This window comes from Buceros rhinoceros, unplaced genomic scaffold, assembly GCF_000710305.1.
Source record: "Buceros rhinoceros silvestris isolate BGI_N320 unplaced genomic scaffold, ASM71030v1 scaffold15614, whole genome shotgun sequence".
NCBI classification, from domain to species: Eukaryota; Metazoa; Chordata; class Aves; order Bucerotiformes; family Bucerotidae; genus Buceros; species Buceros rhinoceros.
The window spans coordinates 14,622-35,674 of NW_010408955.1; the positions used below are offsets into that span (position 1 = coordinate 14,622).

General features: G+C 40.8%; 1 protein-coding gene across 1 annotated transcript in view; it reads left to right on the plus strand.

Annotated features, from left to right (window-relative positions):
* The window catches only part of TEX11 (testis expressed 11), a gene marked incomplete at its 5' end in the record, with an annotated part of 30,931 nt that extends 12,573 nt beyond the window's left edge, over positions 1 to 18,358 (plus strand). Inside the window, 18 exons of the mRNA XM_010135064.1 lie at positions 351 to 429; positions 1,195 to 1,346; positions 2,061 to 2,146; positions 3,101 to 3,238; positions 3,904 to 4,006; positions 5,072 to 5,187; positions 5,546 to 5,631; positions 6,235 to 6,288; positions 6,925 to 6,965; positions 8,162 to 8,248; positions 9,800 to 9,870; positions 10,408 to 10,524; positions 11,447 to 11,519; positions 13,014 to 13,163; positions 14,144 to 14,252; positions 15,240 to 15,360; positions 17,100 to 17,264; positions 18,284 to 18,358. Of these exons, the coding sequence (XP_010133366.1) occupies positions 351 to 429; positions 1,195 to 1,346; positions 2,061 to 2,146; positions 3,101 to 3,238; positions 3,904 to 4,006; positions 5,072 to 5,187; positions 5,546 to 5,631; positions 6,235 to 6,288; positions 6,925 to 6,965; positions 8,162 to 8,248; positions 9,800 to 9,870; positions 10,408 to 10,524; positions 11,447 to 11,519; positions 13,014 to 13,163; positions 14,144 to 14,252; positions 15,240 to 15,360; positions 17,100 to 17,264; positions 18,284 to 18,358 (1,823 nt within the window). The remainder of the gene's footprint in view (positions 1 to 350; positions 430 to 1,194; positions 1,347 to 2,060; positions 2,147 to 3,100; positions 3,239 to 3,903; positions 4,007 to 5,071; positions 5,188 to 5,545; positions 5,632 to 6,234; positions 6,289 to 6,924; positions 6,966 to 8,161; positions 8,249 to 9,799; positions 9,871 to 10,407; positions 10,525 to 11,446; positions 11,520 to 13,013; positions 13,164 to 14,143; positions 14,253 to 15,239; positions 15,361 to 17,099; positions 17,265 to 18,283) is intronic.
* Positions 18,359 to 21,053: the final 2,695 nt, after the last annotated feature.

Sequence of the window (21,053 nt, forward strand, 5' to 3'; positions counted from 1 at the left end):
CCTGCTGGATAAGGATGAAATATTTTGATGGAAACCAGCTTGAAGCAAAAGTTTGTTCTACTTATGCGTGTGCTGTTCGAGTTTAAAAAGACAGAGGGCTAGAATTCCAGCACTATCTGTCTGCCACCTTTCTGTAATTAACATTAACTGTACAGCAAAAGGAAAGTCAAAGCACCAGAGAAATGTTTTATCCTTCCTTTTGTTTTAGAGCTATACAGAGCTGTTTAGAGCTAGAGGGTTGTTGATTTTTTTGTTGTTGTTCAAAGAAGCTGTAAGAGGTAAATGGTAAATTGAGAATTTTAAGCGTCTAAGTTGATTAAATAATCTCGACTGCTTTGTGTTTTCTCTAGCTGTTGCAGAATTCCTACATCATGAGCTGTCTTTAGACTTCTGTTTGAATACTGCCAAACTGCTTCTGGAGCATGGAAGGTATGAAAACATCACTGAGTGGGGTGAATACAGTATTTTGTAGGGGTTTGTAGGTGTTCTTTTATAGGTAATGAACATCTATTATACAATTATGCTTTATTTTTAAGAAAAACTCACAGAGTAAGGTAATAAACAGTTTTGAGAAGGAGCCTGTCTTTTCTATAGCAAGGTGATACAGATCATGGAGCAGCAGAGCCCAGTGTGAAATAACGTTGAATGGCACTTTGCAATGCTGTAGCCTTACTTTGGAATGTGTAAGATTCTTCTATGTAGTTTTAATACATATCTGGAATCTTATATCTAGACTAATATATGTAAGTCTGGAATTAACTGACTGAAATCTTTATTTCGTATTAACTAACCAGCCCTCAGAATGAAAGTGTTCGGGGGTCCTGGAATTGTTCTTGTAGGAAAAAAAAAAGTATACAGATGAACAAGTTACTGCAAAATAAGTTGAAGCATGAAATTTCACACTGAGTGCTCCATCGTGATTACCTATATACATGCTTTATCTTGTAGTAGATTCTTTTGTTCTGTAGAGTAAATTCTCTTGTGAGTGCCCTGAAACAAGCATGTGCTAATAGGAAGTTACTACTGAATAGATGATCTGCAGTAAATTCACACCTTGACTCACTCTGTAAGTGTGATTGTGGGCAGTAGCATTACTGAGAAACATGCTGTGTGGTGTGAATATGTTAATTCTTTAGAATGGAAAATTAACAGCTCTTCTTGTGCAGCCCCTTAAAAGTGCATCTGTGTGAATAGGGAATCAGTTGCATTTGATTTTCTGAAATCTGTTCCTGAACGATTTGAATCTTCACCTGACCTTGGAAAAATTACCCTGTTCCACATCGAGTTGCTGTTGCAGAGTAAGAGGGAGCTGCCAGCTAAGCAAAAGGTTGAAGAAATTATTATAGGTCTGTATCCATCTTTTGCTGCTCTTTATTCAAAGCTGGATTTAGTTGGCTAAAGTCTTGAATTCTAATTTTCACTTTTTTGCTTATTCTCTTATTGTTTTTCTTTCTATTTGTGTCTCTTTTCCCTTACGTTTCCTTTGCATGGTAACTTTCAACTTCCATAAGGAATGACAGTCATTATAAAGCTCAGGGTTAAATTCTCATGCTAGAAGTGTTCCACCTTCTTAGTGTAGACTGTGTTTTCCTGGTACATGTGGGGTTAGAAACATTTGTCAGAAGTTCTATGTAATGTTAATACTTTGTCCATCCAGCATAGTCCCTTTTGTTTGTCGATATTAAAACAGGTTGCATATCCTTGTTTGAGCAGCTGAATAACAGTTTCTTTCTCTGGTCTGTTGTACCTGTCTCGCTGCAGTATTTTTTGACGGTCAGATCTTCAGGAAATCAGACTGCGTAGCATAGGTGCAAGAGCCACATTTACACTGTTCAAGCACAAAAATACTTATTCTCTTACCCACCACGTGTATTCATTTGTTTTTTGTTTGGGAGGGTTTTGTTTGGTTTTTTGGAAGCAGGATAGGAAACATTGGGTGCTGCCTGAAACTATGGTGGTTTTATTAGGCTATAGTTCAGTCTTTCTCAGATAGTTCTTAGGTGCTTCCCGGTGTGCTTCTTAAAGTTCTTGCAAAGTCAAGATTTGCAGTGTCTTTTCAGGTCATTATACTGGGAAGCAGCTGTTACCTGAAGCCTTGAACCGGCTGCACATCATCTTGTGGGACAGAGCTGCCAAACATTATGAGGTTTGGGACCAAACAGTAGTATTGTTATTTGAATCAGTGAAAATAAAGATTGCTTTTTCAGACCTCTTTGGTATGTCTGTTTTGGTTAGAGTGCAAGCTCTTACATTGAGATGTTTATTTTACAATTCCTACACTCTCATGGTCAGTTGTTGCTTTAAGGAGCATGAATTTTTGTAATTTCAACATTGGCTTTCTTTTTAGCCCGTATAAAGTGGCTTTGGATACTTACATTGTATCTTAGTTCATATACATTCATGCTGTGAGTATATATAAATTCTATTATTCAAAATCAGATACTTTCTTATTCTTTCAGTATTTGGAGTCTGAATTCATGTTCTGTTCTCGTACTTCAGTTATATGCTCATTTCTTGAATATATAAAGAAAAACACGTGCCATTTGATTAGCTCTTATCTGTATAGTCAAGAAGGAATTTCGCTCATGACACAGCTTCCTTCCTTCTAATTTTAAAATAAACTCTCTGTCCAAATTGGATTTATAGTTGGGAGTACCATCTTCACATAGTATCATCAAGCTTCACAGTGTAATTGGCATAAACACTTTTGTCTTTTTCAGTTGCTTTGTTACATGAAAAGAGATTTTTTGAAATAATATTTCTGTTTTGTATTTTGTCATAAGAATGTCCTTTCTGGGTCGGTTGAATGACCCATCTAGTCCAGAGTTCTATCTTTAATAATGGCTGTGAGAATAAGGGAAGAGTAGGAATAAGTGAAGTGTCAGTTCTCCTAATGAATATTAACTGTGTTGTGGGATCAATGACTGATCGCTCCTCTGGGGGAGAGGTTACAATAGAATATACCTGATTTTTTAAATCTTTCATTTCATAGGACCTTTGTTTTTTTAAAATTTGGCAATGTAATTACCCAAATAAGGGTGCATTTGTTTGTTTTTTTGGTTTGTTTAGTTGTGGTTGTTTGTTTTTTTTAATTTCCTAGTCGAAAAACTATTCTGAAGCTCTTCACTGGTACAATTATTCTGTCAGCTTCTACACACCCGGGCAGATAGATCAGAACTTGGCTAAGCTGCAGCGGAACATGGCTTCTTGCTATATTCATCTGAAACAAATTGACAAGGTATATATAATATATGTATACACGCATTTATTTATTTCCATCGTTCTTCATTTTCGTACCTATGCCATTGGGACTTAATTTACATCTTTGTTACTATACCTCTTTTGCTTTGAGAGAGGTCACTGTCTTGATTCATGTAGCAGAGAGAGACGATGTTCTTGAGCTTAGCTGCTGTGGGGGCCTCTTGTGTCACCGATCTAATGGGGAGAAACAGGCCACAGGTTGTGTGACCACACCTCAGTATATCAGGTGTATTCTCAGATTAGCTTCTCTTTCCAAGACAGATGAGCCCTGGCAGGAAAAATCTTTGATGTGTTTAACTAGAGTGTCTGCTTTACCTACCTAGGCCTTCTGGTTTGGACAAGTTAAACTTTGCAGTTCAAAGTGACAGAAGGGAGTTTAAATTTTCAGCATCCATTAGAGCTGCAGCTCTAATTTTGAGGGATTGGCTTTTCCCTTATTCTGGTCATTGTCAGCCTTTGCCTCTCATCATTTTTCTTTCCAGGGAGGTTGTTGCCAAACCAGATTTCTCGAGTAATTACATAGACATCAACAACGTAATCACTGACGTTTTGTGTGTCTTTTAAACTCTCTTCTATTGCAAATTTTATTACTGATTTCAAGATGTCATTGTACTGATTTCCTTCAATCTCTTCTGTGAATAGGCTAAAGAGGCAGTTAAAGAAGCAGAGAGGTGTGATCCAAACAGCATCTTTACCAAATTCAGTGTCTATAAGATTGCAGTGATGGAGAAAGATACAGATAAAGGTAGAACTTGAAAGGTAGATGGTCCACCACAAGGACCAGAAGTGCCAAATATATTAGCAAATACTAAGCAGATTTGGAATGTTCATCTTGAGAAAGACACTACAGGGAGTGGCTAGAAGAAGGGTCTGCAGAGTCATTGAAACTGTCAGGCTGTAGATTTAAACTGTCAAAGTGGGACGTTCTTTGCACACAGTATGTAAGATGTGGAGTCCATTGCCATGCCTGATACTGTCTGGGTGGAGCCTCTGGCTAGGAAATCATCTTCTCATGCTGTAGTAGCATGCCAGGGTGAGAATCACTGCATACTTACTGTTATTAATATTCTTTTGTATGCTTCTGCAATATAAAAAAAGGACACTGAGCTGAAGGAACCTTAATGGAACTATTATGGCTGCTCTTAATTTCTCTGGACAAGTAGAGTCTGAAGTTACCAGAAAAAACATGAATTACTGAGATGACTTACAGAATGACATGTCTCAGTAGATTCTTCTTTATGAGTTCTGCCACTTCATATTTTAAAGAGAATCTTAGCTCAAAAAATGAATATTGAGAAATACAGTCTACACTTACTTACAATACAGAGTAACACGCAGAGCTTATTTTCCAAGGAGTTCTGTGTCAATTAATTGTTCTCTGTACAACTTTTTAATGACAGCATAATTTGTTCATGTAATAAGAGTGTGAACATAAAAGCATAAGCCAAGATGTGGGAACTTGGCATCATGCCCCGACAATGGATTAGAGGAAGTCTTCTGTCTTTGGTGACAAACAGTTACCTCGCAGAACAAAATTAAGGATGTGAGATAAAGTTTCATTTCTATGGTGTCCTTGTTTTCTTAGATTAGTAGCTCGGAAAGCCTTTTGGCACCTCTCTAGGAACAAATGCCTAGTTGTGGAGAAGTGCAGGAATGGTCAGGTTTTCTTGCCTTGGTTTTTTGTAATAAAAAAAAAATTGCAGCCTTTCATAAGTTGTTTCAAAACCCTTTTAAAACAGTAGAACTTTCCACCTTCTAATTTATTGTATAAAAAAAAAATAAAATTTTTTTTCCCCTATGTGTATTTCAGCTGTGGAAGCAGTTATTGAAATGGGGAAGCTAGCGTCTCAACACGAGGACAAGCTGAGAGTGGATGAAAATACAGGCACTAACCTCCTGAGTTTAGCTGCCCAAATTGCGTTAGAGGTAGAGCAGAGAACATTGTCTTAGTCTGCTTTATTGATACAAGTAGGACAGCTGTGGCCTGGCCTACTTTTAATGCTACCGTGTGTATCGTGCACTTCTAAGTATTTAATGCTTCTGTGACCAAGTTCTCACTCAAATGTGTTGTGTGATGTAAAGTAGAAATTATGCATGGAATTGTATGATCTCTCCTTAGGGTTTTCTCTTGACCCTGAGGTGATTCTGTTCAGAGTCCTTTGTTTTTATTCCTGCGGGTAGACTGCACAGACTTTTGGAAAATGCTGGTTTTGGTTTTGTTTTTGGGGTTTTTTTGAGGTGAGGTAGTGCAATTTATGCAAAACATGTTTTCATTTCTTTTCAGAACGAACAACAAGTTGCAGCTGTCAAAGCTTTGGAGTATTTGTCTGAACATTTACAAGACTGCCATCAGTTATTTGGAGCTTTAAAGTGAGAATTCAATATATTTACAAGGAAAGAAAATTTTGATTTCTTTTTCAAAAACAATGTATTATATTGAGGAAGGTGTAAAACAAGAGATGAAAGATTAGTTAGCAGTCTTTGGTGCTGCACTCTTAAGCCTGAACTCTTAGTATCTACAGATGTTCCCAACTCTCTGAAGCAAATGTTTTAGTTATTCTGATTTGAACAGATGACCGACAGTGACTCTAATGAATTGCAACAATATATTTGGAGAAAATAGCTGTTTGTTTGTATCCTCTGATGAAGCAGAGGATTTCTTTTTGAAATATTTCATCATGTTTATAAAAACGACTATTGTGAGACAGACATTTATTCCAATATTTGCTTAAATCCTGTGTTAAAGTACATTTATTTACTTAGTATTACACAATTTAACAAAGTCACATGCAAAATAAGGCAATAGGATGGAAAACAGTATGATCTTGTTCTCAGATTGACACTCTGAATTCCTCTGTGAGTTCCGCAGTCCGATAGCATAAGGAAGAAAAGTGGGATTCTTTCTGGAAAATTAGGACAAAGTACGCTTAGAAAAAAGGTCATTTCTTCATTGCTTATTTCTCTTATATTTAGATGTTTGGTTCGTCTTATGTTGTCAAAGGTCGTGGCAGAAAATGAAGAGAAAAGGTGAGTCCATTTTCTTGTGGTGGGTATGTTGAATAAGTAGTGTAATACTTTCTTTCTGGGCTTGTTTTCTTGCAGAGTAATCAAGAGCTTAGTTTTTATGTTAGTAAAAAGTCCACAGAGTTTAATTCCCAAAAGACTATCAGGTAATTTTGATGGGGAACGTGAGCTAAACGGCCTCTTTGATTTTGATGCTAGAACGCGATATCTTTCAAAAGTGAGAACTTCAGGGTGGGCTTTCCTTTGCTGAAGACTAGCTACTTCAGAAATAGCATGTTGGCCTGGAAGAAGCCAACTGTATTGCTGAATTCTGGCTGTCAGGAAAACAGCATAGTGTCAGTGAGGTTTGAGGTTTTAACTTGCAGCCCAACAACAGAAAATCTGCTGCGCTTAAATAATGCCCTTCACCGCCGCAGGTCAAGAAAACTTTTTGCAGCCCTTCAATATTCCTTCTGCATCTTCAAATGCTAGAAGTTTCTAATGCCTGAGATGTTTTTCAGGGGAAGAATGATATATATCATTATATCATATATATCTCATATCCATAATTATGGAGATGTTCTATTCCAACATAAATAATGTGTCTTGTAAGAAAGTTAATCAAACGTTTTCTACAACTTATTTTTTCCTCCATTCTAGAGATGAAGATATCAACTCAATATTGACTTACTTGACCTTGGGTATGCTTTTGTTTTATTCACGTTTTCTGTAGTTCTTCCATCTGTGAACGTTTTGTGGTATGATTAGGTTCATACCAACCAGATGTTTAGCCTCCTTATTTCAGTCTAGGTTCCCGACTTCCACTGAAATCAGTGAAAATTAAAACTGTAGATTCAGCAGTGTTGTGAAGTTGGATCTCGGTGCTACAGGGTTTTGCTGTGAAAAGCTTGTTGGAAAACTGTTTCTAGTAAACCCTGTACTTGGGAGCTTCTCTCAGACAAAGGGGCGGTTTCTTCTAGGCAGTTTTCCTTTAACGCTTCATAAGGCCACGCATGCAAACGACAGATATTTGGGTACAAGCCACAGCCTGGGTGGCCTCAAGTGGCAGCCTCCTACTTTGACTGCCCAGGAACCAAGTTATATCTTTGGTAGCAGGGCTACCACAAAAGGAGGAAGTTTGGTTTTGTAAGCTGAATTAACAGCATAACTTTCTATTGGCATTAATTAACTACCAATGGTGATCTTTGCTGTTCTAGCTGTTTAAAAGAAAACATTTTTTTAATTAATGCTATATCTTTTTTTGCCCTGGAAGACTTGGAAAACTATAAGGAGTAACAAAAAATCACTGAAAGACAGGAGGGACTTGTCAAAATTGGTTCCCACTTTTAAATTGTGCCATCCTTTGAAAACAAGATAATTCTTTTACATTGGAAATTTTCTTCATCAGAAGAAATACTTACTTTCACCTCATCTTTTTTACCCGTCTCTTCCTTATCCTGGACAAGAAAATTAATGAGATTGTAGAACTCTTTCTACAGTAGCCATTTTTACTGCAACTAGGAGAAAAGAAGGGAGACTAGAATAAATTAAAAGTTCCTTGGAAAAAAGCCTCAAACCTGTTATTAAAGAGCCCTCAGCTGTTTGTGAAATTCAGGAAAACTCCTCTGCATTAGGCTTCAATTCAGTAAACTTTGAAGAGGCAGTACTTGGTGGCAGCCTTATATATCTTACCTAACATACTGTATGAAGCACCTTTTGCTATTTTTTTATAAGCCTCTCTGGTCAAGCATATTAGACATAAGTTGTGAGAATAACTCTTCAGAATTACGTGGAAGTTTTGAAAAGCTCTGTTTTTTAGTGTAGTTATTAGAGTTGGAAATATTTTTGTTCTGCTCAGAAGGTGTTACTTATGTATTGAACAACGCATTTCCTGCAGCTCACAAGAGACTTGCTGAGCCTTTCACAGAAGAGAAATTTACAGGGGACATGAGGATCCTCGAAGCTCACTGGTTTAGAAAAGTTGGTAGGTTGCACTCTCAAAACCTAAACTGAATGTCCTCCACTTAGCCAGACCTTCAGGGAAAAAGGCGAGTTTAAATATGTAGTACATTTATAAAACTTGCCAGCTTTGGCAGTCGCTGGCTGCCTTAACTAGTCTTAAAAGTTCTCCTGCTGCATTTTCTCTTTTCTGAAACTATCTGATATGGCTCATGTTTTAAGTCAGTTATCAAGACAAATACTCACAAGGTCTATTTGACTGATGGGATAGTGAATACGTTATTCCCTTCGCTACAGGAATTGTATGTGTCCATGATACAACTCTTCAGAGTTCATTTTTCTTTTAGCCCTTCGCTACTAAGACTCTGTTAACAGAAGTAAAATTTAAGATCAGGTGAATAGAAAGCATAATGGTTTTCTTCAGTGTCTGAAAAAACCAATTCTGCTAGAGGCAATAAAAACCCCCTTACTGCCAATCCTAAGTGTGCATATTCTCCTGTAGGCAAAATAAGAATTAGGAAGTTCATACGAGGGTACTGGTGTGATTGCTGCTTACCTCTGCCACCTGTGAACCCGACTGTGTTCATTGGTCCCTAGAATCAGTCTTACATGAAATCTAAGCAGCTCCCATGGAATTGTCCTAAGTGCTATGCTTAGTGTGTCTGGATCCTCATTTAGTAATCTTTGTGCCACTGTTTTGGTAAGGGAGCCAGTGTGTTTGCTCTCTGTAAATAAAATGTAAGTGTAGGGTAACGGGTTGAAGCAGTTTTTCAGATTCTTTCTTGTGCCAGAAAGGCATGAGAGAAAAATAGTTGAAAACAATAGTAGAAGACATCTGCCATGAGGAGCTTTTGCATGCATCCTCACAATGTAGCCATGCTCCAGTGAAGAGCGGCGAAGGAGGGAGAGAAGCTCTAGAGGTCAAATATAGTAACACAAGTGTGCATGGAATTTGTGACCTTTCCAAGACAGCATTCTCACTCAAACAATAAACAACGCAGAGACTACAAAACATGTCCTAGGGAATAAATTAACGTGAAAGTTAGAATCTGCAAAGTCACTGTAGTATCTAAACATTTAATTGAGTCAGATTCTCATACATAAATAACTTGATTGTCTTTAGATGGCTTATCTGTTTACTAATAAAAATTGTGTGTTTAATTGCCATGTACTTGACCCTGCTGGGGTAAAATGGGGAACGTTTCAGAATGTTGTGAAATTTTTACTTTTTTTCCACTTGTCTTGGGAATATCATTCAACACTTTTATTCAGGTATTAGTTATGTTTCTTAACATAAGAAAATGATTCTTCCAATTCATGGTTTTGTGGGTAGGGTATGTGGTAGAGTGGATACTTGGTTATGATGAAATTAAGACAAAATTTGAAAGCATGAATAAGCTATTATAACAAATGACTAATAACAGTTTTTCTTCCTGCTGTTAAATAAGCTGTTGATGATATTTTGATTAAGAAATTGAATTGTAGAATGTGAACTGCCTGTTACTAGAGATTAGATGGGCATACCCATAATGCTGAAGCTTTTATTCTAGTCTCCATTTTTTTATGTCTTTGTTAGCTTGGAACTTAGCTGTACAGTTCAGGGACTGCCCTGGAAAGATGAGGGATTTTTTTCTACTGTCTTTCAAGGTATGTACTCATGCTACTAGTACCCCTGACTGAGGAATATTGTCATCTGTCTTGCTCTGTTAGAAGTTACATCCGTTATCAGGTATCTCCTTGGAGACGTGCTTGTTTCCTCTAAAGATGGAGCATTTTTAATAAAAAACGTAACCATTATTGTCATGCTTCACATTCTGTTGCTTAAAAATGTACAAAACTTAGACTTTAATGAGAACTTTCTAAAATAAAATGGATTCTGATGTTTGGTACTGTATCGTTAATACAAACATATTAACTACTGCAGTCCTTGTCTCCACACAGAACTTCTACTAACACTGTTAGTTTTGTACGTGTTTATAGAGAGGGGACTCCAACACTGTTTTACACTGTATATTTAAATGGTCTTGTTGTGTAATCTTACAAGTAAAATTGCAATACGAATGTATACTATTCTTGACTGATTACTTAAAGGTGTCATAGAGGAGACTCAGTGATTACCTGTTCAAAACCGAATTGCTTTTTCTGGGCAGAATTCTTACTACCTCTTCCTATTTTTGGTGTAAGTTGTCCCAGTTATGCCCTTCTGACAGAGCTGTTCTAATTGCTCAGAAGACCTGCCTTCTAATGGCAGCTGCAGTTGATCTGGAAATGGGGAGAAAACAAGTAACACCTTCTGAGCAGGTAGGGCATTGTTCTGTTAATCGGTCCTGTATGTGTCAGTGTAACATTTTTTCCTTTCGGTTTTCAAGTCTTAGTTTCTTACTCAGAACAGGATATTGAGAATCTGAGCATAGCAGCCTTTTGTAGTTAGAATCAGTGCACCTAGTGCTTCCCAGACAATTGTAGATGCGGATTTCTGTAAATTACATCTATTGACTTCAGTGGATTTGAACAGATTCATGTCAGCAAAGGGTCATGACAGTACCTTCTTTCTGAAGAATTTCACTCTACCTTATATGAGGAGTCTGCTGTTAAACACTCATTGGTCAGGCAGATACTGCATCTTTAAGACTGTGTCGTTGCTGAAGGTAGTTACCAGTATGGTTGTGATAAAAAAAAAAAAAAGCTACAAAAAAAATGGTGAGCTTTATCCATACATCCTTTTTTTTGGCATGTTGTACTTACTGTGGTAAGACGATTAAGGAAGCTGTACAGTGGTTATGAAGTAAGTATGGAAGTCTGTTGGACGGTGATTGTTGTAGAAACTTACTTTTGTGGAGAGCAACGCACAGCAATTTGTGTTGTGGGGTTTAGTGGTTTATCAGTCTCAATAACACTTTTTTATGCTTGGGATCTAAAGTAAATGATGCCCCATAGGAATCCGTATGGTTCTTTCTGGACCAACGGAATGCTCATTGTGAAGAAGCTTTGTCTGAGATGTGGAGGTAAGGAATTTGAAAAAGAGAGAGGATCCCCCTGCCTCCAAAACCAAAACTAAACACAAACCCCCAAACAAACAGTAACTGGTATAGATGATATGCTAATTAGGCTGATTCTTGATTTATTTTATAGCTAGATATAAAGATCCTGTTAGCTGTGACATGTGTATTCCTTTTGCTTTTAAAACTATGACAAGAATAACTTCTTAAATTTTGTAAAATAGACAGAACTTTTGACTCGGGCCCTTCACCATCTCCAGGCATGCAAGGAGATATGGAACGTTCTGAAATTCACAGGTAAGCTACAAAATGTGTCTGTTCGGCACATGTAACTCTTAGACTTAGTCACTGTATTAATGGAAAATAACAGGACATATGGAATTGCTGTCTGAAGAGTGAAGAAGGCTGAGGAGTGTGGAGGCAGGTATATGGAAATACGATAAATGAATTGGCAAAGCCAGCGACTGGTTTTTGTGTGTCATTGCAGGCTTTTTATTCTATAGGTGCTGTGAAGTGCGGAACAATCGGAGTGAATTTGGGTTGACTGTTCAGTCTTTAAAAACTCCAAGCTTTTTGCCTAAAGCGGAGCACTCTTGGACTATTTTAATAGTTTTACTAGGCAGTTCCTGTATAAAGCATTTCAGAATACAGAAAGTCCTGCTACCGTACTTGGAAGTGTCAAAGCCCATCCTCCGTTTCCTGACTGTTCCATGTCGGTTTAGGCCAGATTTTACTGCAGACTGGTGTGCTTTCAGCGGACAGCTGAGAAGCCGAGTGACTGTTAGCCTAGAGGGTGCATGCTTCATTTTTTTGGTACCATATTGGTAGAAAAAAATCTGTTAGGCATTCCTTGTTTGGCCTGTGGTCTGTTTTCAGTTTCAGGTTTGGAGTTTCCATTGTAAGAAACATTAGTATTCTGTCAAAAAACGTATTTGCTGGGTGTCTTTCCCCTTAAAACTTCAGAATGGAAGGTTCATTGAATGGCTTGGATTTGGGATTCGCTTTGCCCTTTTGCCACTGCAGGCAAAATTAACTCGGGAATAGTTCTTCTCTTTTAATTTTCCATCCTTAAAGTCCCAAGGGGTTCATTGTCTCAGGACAGGGACATACTGGATTTCTCCTTCAGAGGTTTGTGGAATGGTAGCCTGGTGCTTCCTTCACTTCTTCAGTAGACTTTGACCAGTATGTGGACAGGTCTGTTGCCCAGGAGAATGCTGAGAATGTCTTTTAGATATAAACCCAAAAGATCTTTGTGATAATTCAGTAAAGCATCGTTTGGCATTTATATCAGGCTTACACCTTCCTAGCAGTTGCGCTGTTCTTCCACCCTCCTGTGTTTAAGGATTTTCTGAAGGCTTTTAGCAGAAAGGGGACAAGTCCTGTAGCCGAATTTGAAGCTGTGGTAACTCCTCTCACAAGCTGACCTTCTGAGCTGGTGGCCTTCTGTTAACTCTTTTACCTGTCTATGAAAATAGCTTCCTTAGTAGCTCTTGCCCTGCCTAGGAAGCTTGCATGAATTTAACCAATTACAGACAACCCAGGGTTTTGGTTTTGGTTTTTGGGGTTTTTTTGGTGGGGGTGCAGAGCGGGACATGGTGGTTGGTAGATTTATGCTTTGGACATTGGAGGTTTCTGTCCAAGACTGCTTCAGAGTTCTACTTGTTCTGCTGTTAAATCTGAGTACCTTAATGGTTTTTCTGCCTGTTAGAAGCAAAACTTATACCTTATGGTACATCATGTGCTTTTAAGAAAATGAATCATTTCGTACAGGCAATTGTGTCTCTTCTACAGGAGATTTTGCTAAAGACCCAACAGACACATTGCTGCTGCTTTATGAGTTTGAAGCGAGATCCAAACTGAATGATCCAACACTACACGACCTTATGGAGTCAGTATGGGAGCAACCACAGACTGAGGTCAAGACACTAGAAATCATTGCATGTAAGGACTGCGTTTGTACTTTCATAGTTTTTCAAATCATGAAAAATAGCTTTTGTTCCTCTTTCCTGTTCATTTGAGATGACCAGGTTTATCATGTATTGTGCAGCATGCAAAAAATGAATCTAACCACATACATTTTGTCCTGAAGCGAAGATGCTTAGGGTCTCAGCAACATTAGGAGATCAGTATTTTGAAATACCTTACTACGTAGATGAAATTTCAGACATCCCTCCATTTCTAGACCCTGAGATATTTGTATAGGCTGTGAGTCTTAAAGATTATTCGTACAAAGTTTTACAAGTTCCAAAATGACAAAGGCCAGAGAATGACTGAGCTGATTCATGCCCCGATACAGAAGTATTAGGATGCAGACTTTGGATAGATGAGGGAGTTTCAGCTTAAAGTTAATGCAGCCAATTTGTAAATGGCACTTTTCTATACTGTGCCGTGCTTCCATCACAAAGTTCCAGTCACGCCTCCTTGAGAATGTAGAGCAGGACCCAAGGAAGGTGAGTAAAATTTAGAGCTACTGTGGCAGGTCTTTGGAGGGGCTTCTGAAGGATTGCATAAACGCTTCCTTATCTCCCTTGTCTTGAGGTAGTACACACCTGGGCTTGGAAGCACCATGCTGACATCCTGCTCCTGCCGCATTTTCCCATCCAGATTTTCATGTTCAAGAAGTCAAACAAAGCAGTACTGTTTACTCTAGACACACCCCCAGGAGTAAATAGCAGTGAGAGTACTTGTAAATTACGAAACCTACTGTGCGTCTGCCTTGTAGTCCTCAATGGTAACGTGCATAGTAATAAGGTAGTAGAGAAGCACTAGCTTGTGAGCAGCCCAGGAATTAAGCCAATCTCTTTTCAGTTGTTTATCCCAAGGAATCTGTCAACATGCTGTAGTTTATTTCAGAAACCAGAGAGACGAAAGTCTGGCTCCAATAATTTCCGTCTTTTTCTGTGTTTTCTTTTGCTTTTAAGCATTAGCAATGGAATCTCCAGCTCATTATCCTGTAGTGTGTAAGAAAGCTCTCAAGAGTGCATTAAACCTTCACAGAAAGCAGGCTGTCGTTGATGCTGTGAAATTCAGGTTAGTGGTATCGCGTAGCTGTTCTGCGAGCCTGTGGCTGGAAATGCTGACAGGGAATAAAGTCTGCTGTTGGAGAAGAGCGGACTTCGGTTTATGGGCAAGGTTATACTCCTGGCTGGGCAGCCAACATCCTTCTAAGTATGACTGTCCAACAGACGTGTTAACTGCAACTGTTCACTTGGTGTATTTTCTGAAACAGTTGTATTTCCAATAAATGAATCTACTGCGGAAGCAAAATGTGAGTTGATCCAGAAGAGGCCTCTGGCTGCTTCTTGTGAGGAAGGTGTTAATGTCAAAAGATACCCTGTGGTAATGAACTGGGTATTTCAAACATGGTGAAGTGAAGAGAAATAAAGGGCTGCGAAGAAAGTTGTGAGTTAGTGATATGATGCCACTGTACGTACATGATTTATTTTGCTGAGTAATTGTCTAACAGCTGTACCTTACTGAATCTGAAAAATAGCCTGGTGCACGTTCTTCTCTCTTACTTGAATCCCACAAAGGATTTTTTTCCCTCTTTGCTGAGTTCTTCGCAGTAACCACTGAGCAAAGAAACTGTTAGTGTTGCCTTTCTCACTTCATACTCAGAGAGTAAGACCTGTTTTCAGAAACCATCTATTTGTTACTGATTTTCTGAGGATGCTGGCTACTTAGTTCTTGGTTATTAAGTTAGATAAGGTACTTTTTCCTCACTGTCATGTGTAGCACTGTAGAAAATACTATGTCTTTGTTACTTTAGAGCCCAGAAATGAAAATAATGAAGTACTTGTTGCCCTTGGCTATCTTTCTGCATAGTGTCTATGAATGAGATCTGATACCAGGAAAATGTATGTGTCTGCTATAAGAATGCGAGTGTAGTAAGCACCAAGGTGGACGTGTCTGCCTGACAATCATAGAGATGTAAGATAGTGTGCTGTTGATGCAGCAACCGTGTAGCGGTGCACGTGGTATTCAATGTTTCCTCTCTTGCTCTGTTTCAATTCTCAGCAAATGCTTACACAGCTTGATTAATATTGCTTTGCCGACTGGATTAACAGACTTGGATGCTTGTGTACTGCGGGAGGTGTGGGATTACTTTGAAGATGCTCTGAGCATAGTCAGCAGCACAGTAAGTTGAACAGGAAAACAGATTGGGAGATGATGCTGAGCACGTTTAAAAAAGAAATCTCATCAGACAGAGAATACTGAACATTTTATGAACATTATATGTGGAGTAGCCAAGACTTCTTCAGTAAAAGATGCCCTGAAGTTTCCTCTGAGGAAGCGCCTCTTGGATATTGATGACGAATTATGAATTTCCCTGGATTTTGTAAGGGCTTTTTAAGGGACATTTAAGGACAAATTCTCAGTGCCTATTTTAGAAACAAGAACATCCATCTTTCCTGCTTTCTGCATTCTTACGCTGAATATATTTATTTGAATGCAGATTAGCTGGCTTTAAACTGATCTGGAAAAGTAAAATTTGGGTAACAGTCTTGGGTTTTTTTCAGCTCTGTTTTCCTAAATGTATTTGGAAAATTACTATGTTACTATTTTTTCCAAATTACCTGGAACTGTATTTCTGTGCTGTCAGTACTTGTGGCGCCATGTGCTTGTTTCTGTTAGGACATGTACATGGAGGGTAAAATCTTCCTGTAAGCGTTCCGGGTGTTCCTTTCAGGCCTGAGGCATAATGCTGATGCTGTACAGTGAAGGCAGTTGTACTGAGGAAGTCAGATATTTCTACTTAGAATTTCGTAGGTGAAAATCATTTAAGGAGTATTCCTCATCAGGACTAATGAAACCAATACTGTATTTCAGAGCTTCCTTCCATTGCACAGATGTTTCTTTACTCAGATTTGAATGTTGTCTTTTATAAAAATGGCGTAAAGTTACGCTGTTACTGACTTCCCCAAAAAGGAGTATGTCCACATTCAGGCCTGCCTTTCACCAAAGTTCTCATCTATAACTTCGATAATGTTCTTTCTGAGGGATGTGAATGAAATGTTCATGTGGACTGATACTCCTGGCAGCAGAATTCCGCAGTACTAGAAGGCCGCCTTGTGCAGTCCTGCTCATGGCAGCAAGCGCTCCTACCTGGTGCCAATGCTGTAAGAAGGACATTGGGGTATCATGTCGGTTAGGAAGCTACTACACCGCTTGTGATTTTTACATCCTATTCAGAAAAGGATGCTGCAGTTCAAAAATTTACTTTGGGCCCTCTTATTTAGGATGAGAAGTACCTATCAAAGAGGGAAAAGAAGTCCTTCCAGCTTCCCCTTAAAGACTTGCATGGCATATAAATAATTGCTTGTCCTTCCCTTCCCATCCCCAGCTGAATCAGTTCTACAGCATGCTTAGAGTCATTGCTGTGCGCTCTGGCTTCTGTTCGGCAGTTGTAAGGGCAGCTCTCACTGTGGCAAGCCATCGCCACAGCGCAGAGGAATTCTGCAGACCTAAGGACGGCTGCTTCTAAGCCGTAGTGAGCAACTGCGTCCTGCTATTTGGTACTGCTGGGGTAAACTGGGGAGTCCTGCAGCAGCCAGTTCAGCCTGTCTGCAGGTAGGCTGCTGGAAAGCACACTTCCATTCTAGCATCGTTCCCAGTCCCACAGAACGGCATTTTCTGACCTACCAGTAGGTCATTGCAGCTGACTGGCCCGTGTTGGGAACAAGCTGTTTGACAATAGTGCAGGTGAACTGTGAAGTGCAGGATGGCTCTGAAGGAATTGCCCTTTGCTTAGGAGGAGAAAAACTCCAAACCTGTTTTCCCCCTCTAAAACTAAACTCTGATACACTCTTGAATGGTCAGGTTTCAACTGAAAAGTCCGTTTTCTCATGGGCTGCTCTTTCGTCTTTGCCTCTCCAGGATGCTTACCCAGAAACTGAGATCCTTTGGTTGATGACGAGAGCCTGGAATACAGGCATATTTCAGTATACCGCTGGTAAATATAAGGAAGCTGAGCAGTGGTGTGGATTAGGAATGCGTTTCCTCAGTCACTTGGGATCTCTGAAGAAAAGCTATGAAGGCCATGTAAGTGTAAGCAGGTGGATTGAAGGATGGGAGGTGGATGGGATGACAGACTGGATGTCTGGCCTGAATTTGAGATATGGATCTGGTTGAAGAAACCAATACAGGTGCTGTTTGAAGAGTTTCAAGAGAAGCATGGTACCTAAGTACTTCGGGGGAGCTTGATGCTGCAAGATTTTTTCGCAGTGACACCGGAAGAGTTTTGATAGACAATAAAAAGAGTAATGTAGTGTCCTTTTACTGGAAGGATTGTGTAAAGGGCTGACTGGAAATAAACTTCTGTTTGTGGCCATGGGAGGACCCTTGTGCCTTGCCTGCTTTCACAGAAGACAAGGTGCTGTCCCAGTTCAATTAAATCAGCTGCTGGGCGGATATACAAGAAACCAAGCTTGAAAGCAATCTAGTGTGTCATAAATAGGGTTTGAGCTAATGTGAATAAAATCATTAGAGCTCATCTTTCCAGGTGTAGCATTACCACTTCCTGTGAGGAGTAAATTCCAGGGCTAGAACCTCTGTAGAAAGCAACAGTTCTTCTTCCTCTGGTCACAAGTAAGCTGCTCTCTGCAGTGCGGCCGGCGGTCTCGGGTTGATGGCGCAGCATGGCTGGTGCGGGCGCTTGTGCCTGAGCTGGGAAATCGAGAGCCAGTTACAACTTTCACACCATTTTAAGCACCTCAGCTAAGACAGTAAGAGCTGACATCACTCCCTCCCACTTCAGCCGCTCCGTGACTCTGTGAACAGCTTTATTCACAGATGTAAGACTCGGCTATAAGCTGCTTTATGTCCGTATAAATAAACCGGCCTTTGTTAGGTTGCACTGATTTTAACTTCTTTTTCTTAAAACAATTGTATTTAAATCTGTGCCAAAATCTTTACATTGATCTGAAATTCTCGCTTTAGAAGCTGGTGGTATAGTCTGCCGCCTATTCCCTTGCTTCTGTGCCCTGTCGCTCTGTTGTATTGTCTAGTTGAATGATACAACCTTATCCATCCTTGACAGCTATGGCGCTTATATTTTCCAGATGATTGGTCTTTATAGTGAAGTTCTGGACAAACTGGACAGGGCAAAAGGGTTTCTCCCAAATGAAGAGGAATAATGACAGCCGCAACTGCAAAACAGGAGGACAGCAATCTCTCTGAGAAAAATGTTCTGCTGAATGAAAGAGGTTGTTAGCCCTGTGAAGGCACGGACTCACAGGAGCAGTGGAAAAGAAACCAGGGTTGCCCCCTTGTTGGCGATTCAGTTATGGACTTTTGGGGAAGTGTTTACTGAATAAATGTAATCGTTTTCCTCTGGGAAATAATTTTCATTCTCTGGAGCTATATAACAGAAATAAATACTTAACTTTTTCTTGAGATGAGTCTGCTGCTGTGTAACAGGTTGGTTTAAATACCTGATTTTAGTGTGAAGTGGCAATGAGAGCAATAAAAGTATTTCCAGACCAGGCATCTCCTCTGGATGTCAGAGCTGCCTTGCTAGATAAATATTTATCAGATGGTCAGTTTTCAGTCCGTTTCAGCATGGACAGGAACTCAGAGCTGTTTGCCAGTTTCACAGCTGGGTTAGAATAAAGAAGAGCAGGTGCTGTTTAACTCCGAGAAGCAGCTAAAGCTGTGACTAGGTGCTGCTGTTCATGGACTGCCGTAACGGGTGCGCTAACCAAGATGTGGTCCAGGCAGAACCTCACACCACAGGATTAACTTCGATTAGGGCCGCTTGCTGAGGGAATCAGTGTGAACTCAGCACCAAACACACAAAAAAATCTGTGGTTTGGCCAGAGACTGAGCTGGTAAGCGGCTGGAACTGCATGAATGCAGCAGAAAATGTGACCGCCTGTCAAACCACTTTATGCTGTGAATAGCTGCAGCCGCCAGGGCCCCCTGAGCTCGCCCTCCAAGGCTGGGCAGTGTGATTCTCCCCTTGAGCAGGGGCACCTCTCACGGTTACTCCGCAAGGCTGAGAGCCCTTGCCACAGACATCAGCGGGTTGGTAAGTGACAGTGTTTGCACACATGTAACCTTCAAAACATGCACAGGAAGCTTAAGCAGTAACTTCGTATCCCACAGTGACCTCAGATGTGGTACACGGGACTGAGCGTGGACCTGTCTGTACCTACTGAAAATATTGCGATACCTAAATTTACTGATTAGAGCTCAGACTAAGTACTAGATCTATCTGAGTGATTTCTGACTTGGCTCACGTGACAACTACTGACACACAGCCCAGTCACAGTTCAGTATGAACTGCCCCCAAATCTGCACAAAACCTCAGGCTGGTGAAGGGATGGATCTGACTGCAGCGGGGCTGAAGAGGGACCTTCCGCCTGAAATCCAGAGCAGCTTGTGCGGAGCGGGGAGTGGGGTTAACAGGCCTTGTTAGGTCGGTGCTGTTGCTGCTTCACAGGCGGGTTCGGGAGCCAGAAGGACCGGGGCCTGAGTGGTGTCTGCTGCACTGTAGCTCCGATGTGCTCCAGGACACCTCCTGGCGTCCTGGCTCCAGGGTCAAATGGTGGTTGCGTTCTACCTGCACATGAGCGCAGGACCGTGCGTTTCTGTGTGCCCAGCCCTGCTTGGAAGGAGATGAAGGTGACTGGGGTGGGAAGGAGCAACAGTGTACACCAGTAAAGCCCTTCCAGCGCCTGGGGACCAGTGCTGTGGGTTCCAGCAGAGACGAGGTATACTCAGTGTAGGGGTTTTTTGTTTGGGTGTTTTTTTAATGAAAGTGGCTGGTAGCGTGCCTGAGAACAAAAACACAGAGTCAGGCTTGGGTTGCCTGCTTCGAAGAGGAGGTGGGTGGCAGATGTGTACTGATTGCTTTTCTGAGGGCTGTCGTGCTACACCGAGCAGGTGCAAGGCAGGTCAAAGCAAGGATGGTGGATTGTGTCGTCTTTGTGGGAGACCACACAGATACCTGGGCTTTCAGCCTGTAAGTGAATTCTTCTGCCGTTTCCTTAAGAGGGTGTTCAAGCACCCTGAGGAACACTAACAGCCATCTCAGCTCCTCTGCTTCGCTCACTTGAGAGTTAAAAGTGCTTTACTGCCTCTGCTTTACAAAGGTGATACAGAAGGCAGGGCTGATGGGCAGGAATATCTTCCAGCTATGAGGTCATCTGGTTTGAGAGTAAGACTTACTTAATTTTGTTTTAAAAGTTAAAAATCTATTTTACTTAGGACCAGATTATTGAAGCCTATTCAGAGAGAAGACAGGGCCACTAACAGCAGGGTTAGCAGCTGCAGAAAAGAAGGAATCGCCTTAGTCCTAGTCCATTCTGAGCCTGACGTGCTCTGGAAGGAGAGCGGAGCAGTGCGCGCAGCGCAGTGGCCAGAGCCGGGACGTGACCGAAGCCAGCTCTAGAGCCTGCAGTCTCCACCGGTGCGCCATGGCTGTTGGCTTCTCATAGTCGAAGGACACCAAGTGTTCCTGATTTCTGCTTTTTGCCAGCACTAGGCATCACTTTGCGTCCTACAGCTGAGGCTAGAAATGAGCCCTCATGTTGTGCAGGTGGGCACAGGGCTGTTTCCTGGAGGCAGGTACATGTAGACACATAAACCAGGAGGCGTTCACAGCACCGTTAGGAAGGAGCACGTTGTGCTGGATGATTTGTGCAGCTTCTAGTATCAGCTTCTGGATAACAGTGTGAGAAGGGGACGCCCTGAAGGGATGAATCATCTTGCAGGTGGCAGACAGGGAATTAGTGGGACACTTACCCCATCTGGTGCCTGTGACAGCCAGCCAGCAGCTGCTGTAGCTGAGCATGGCGCTGGCTGAGCTGTGCCCGTGCTGGAGAGCGT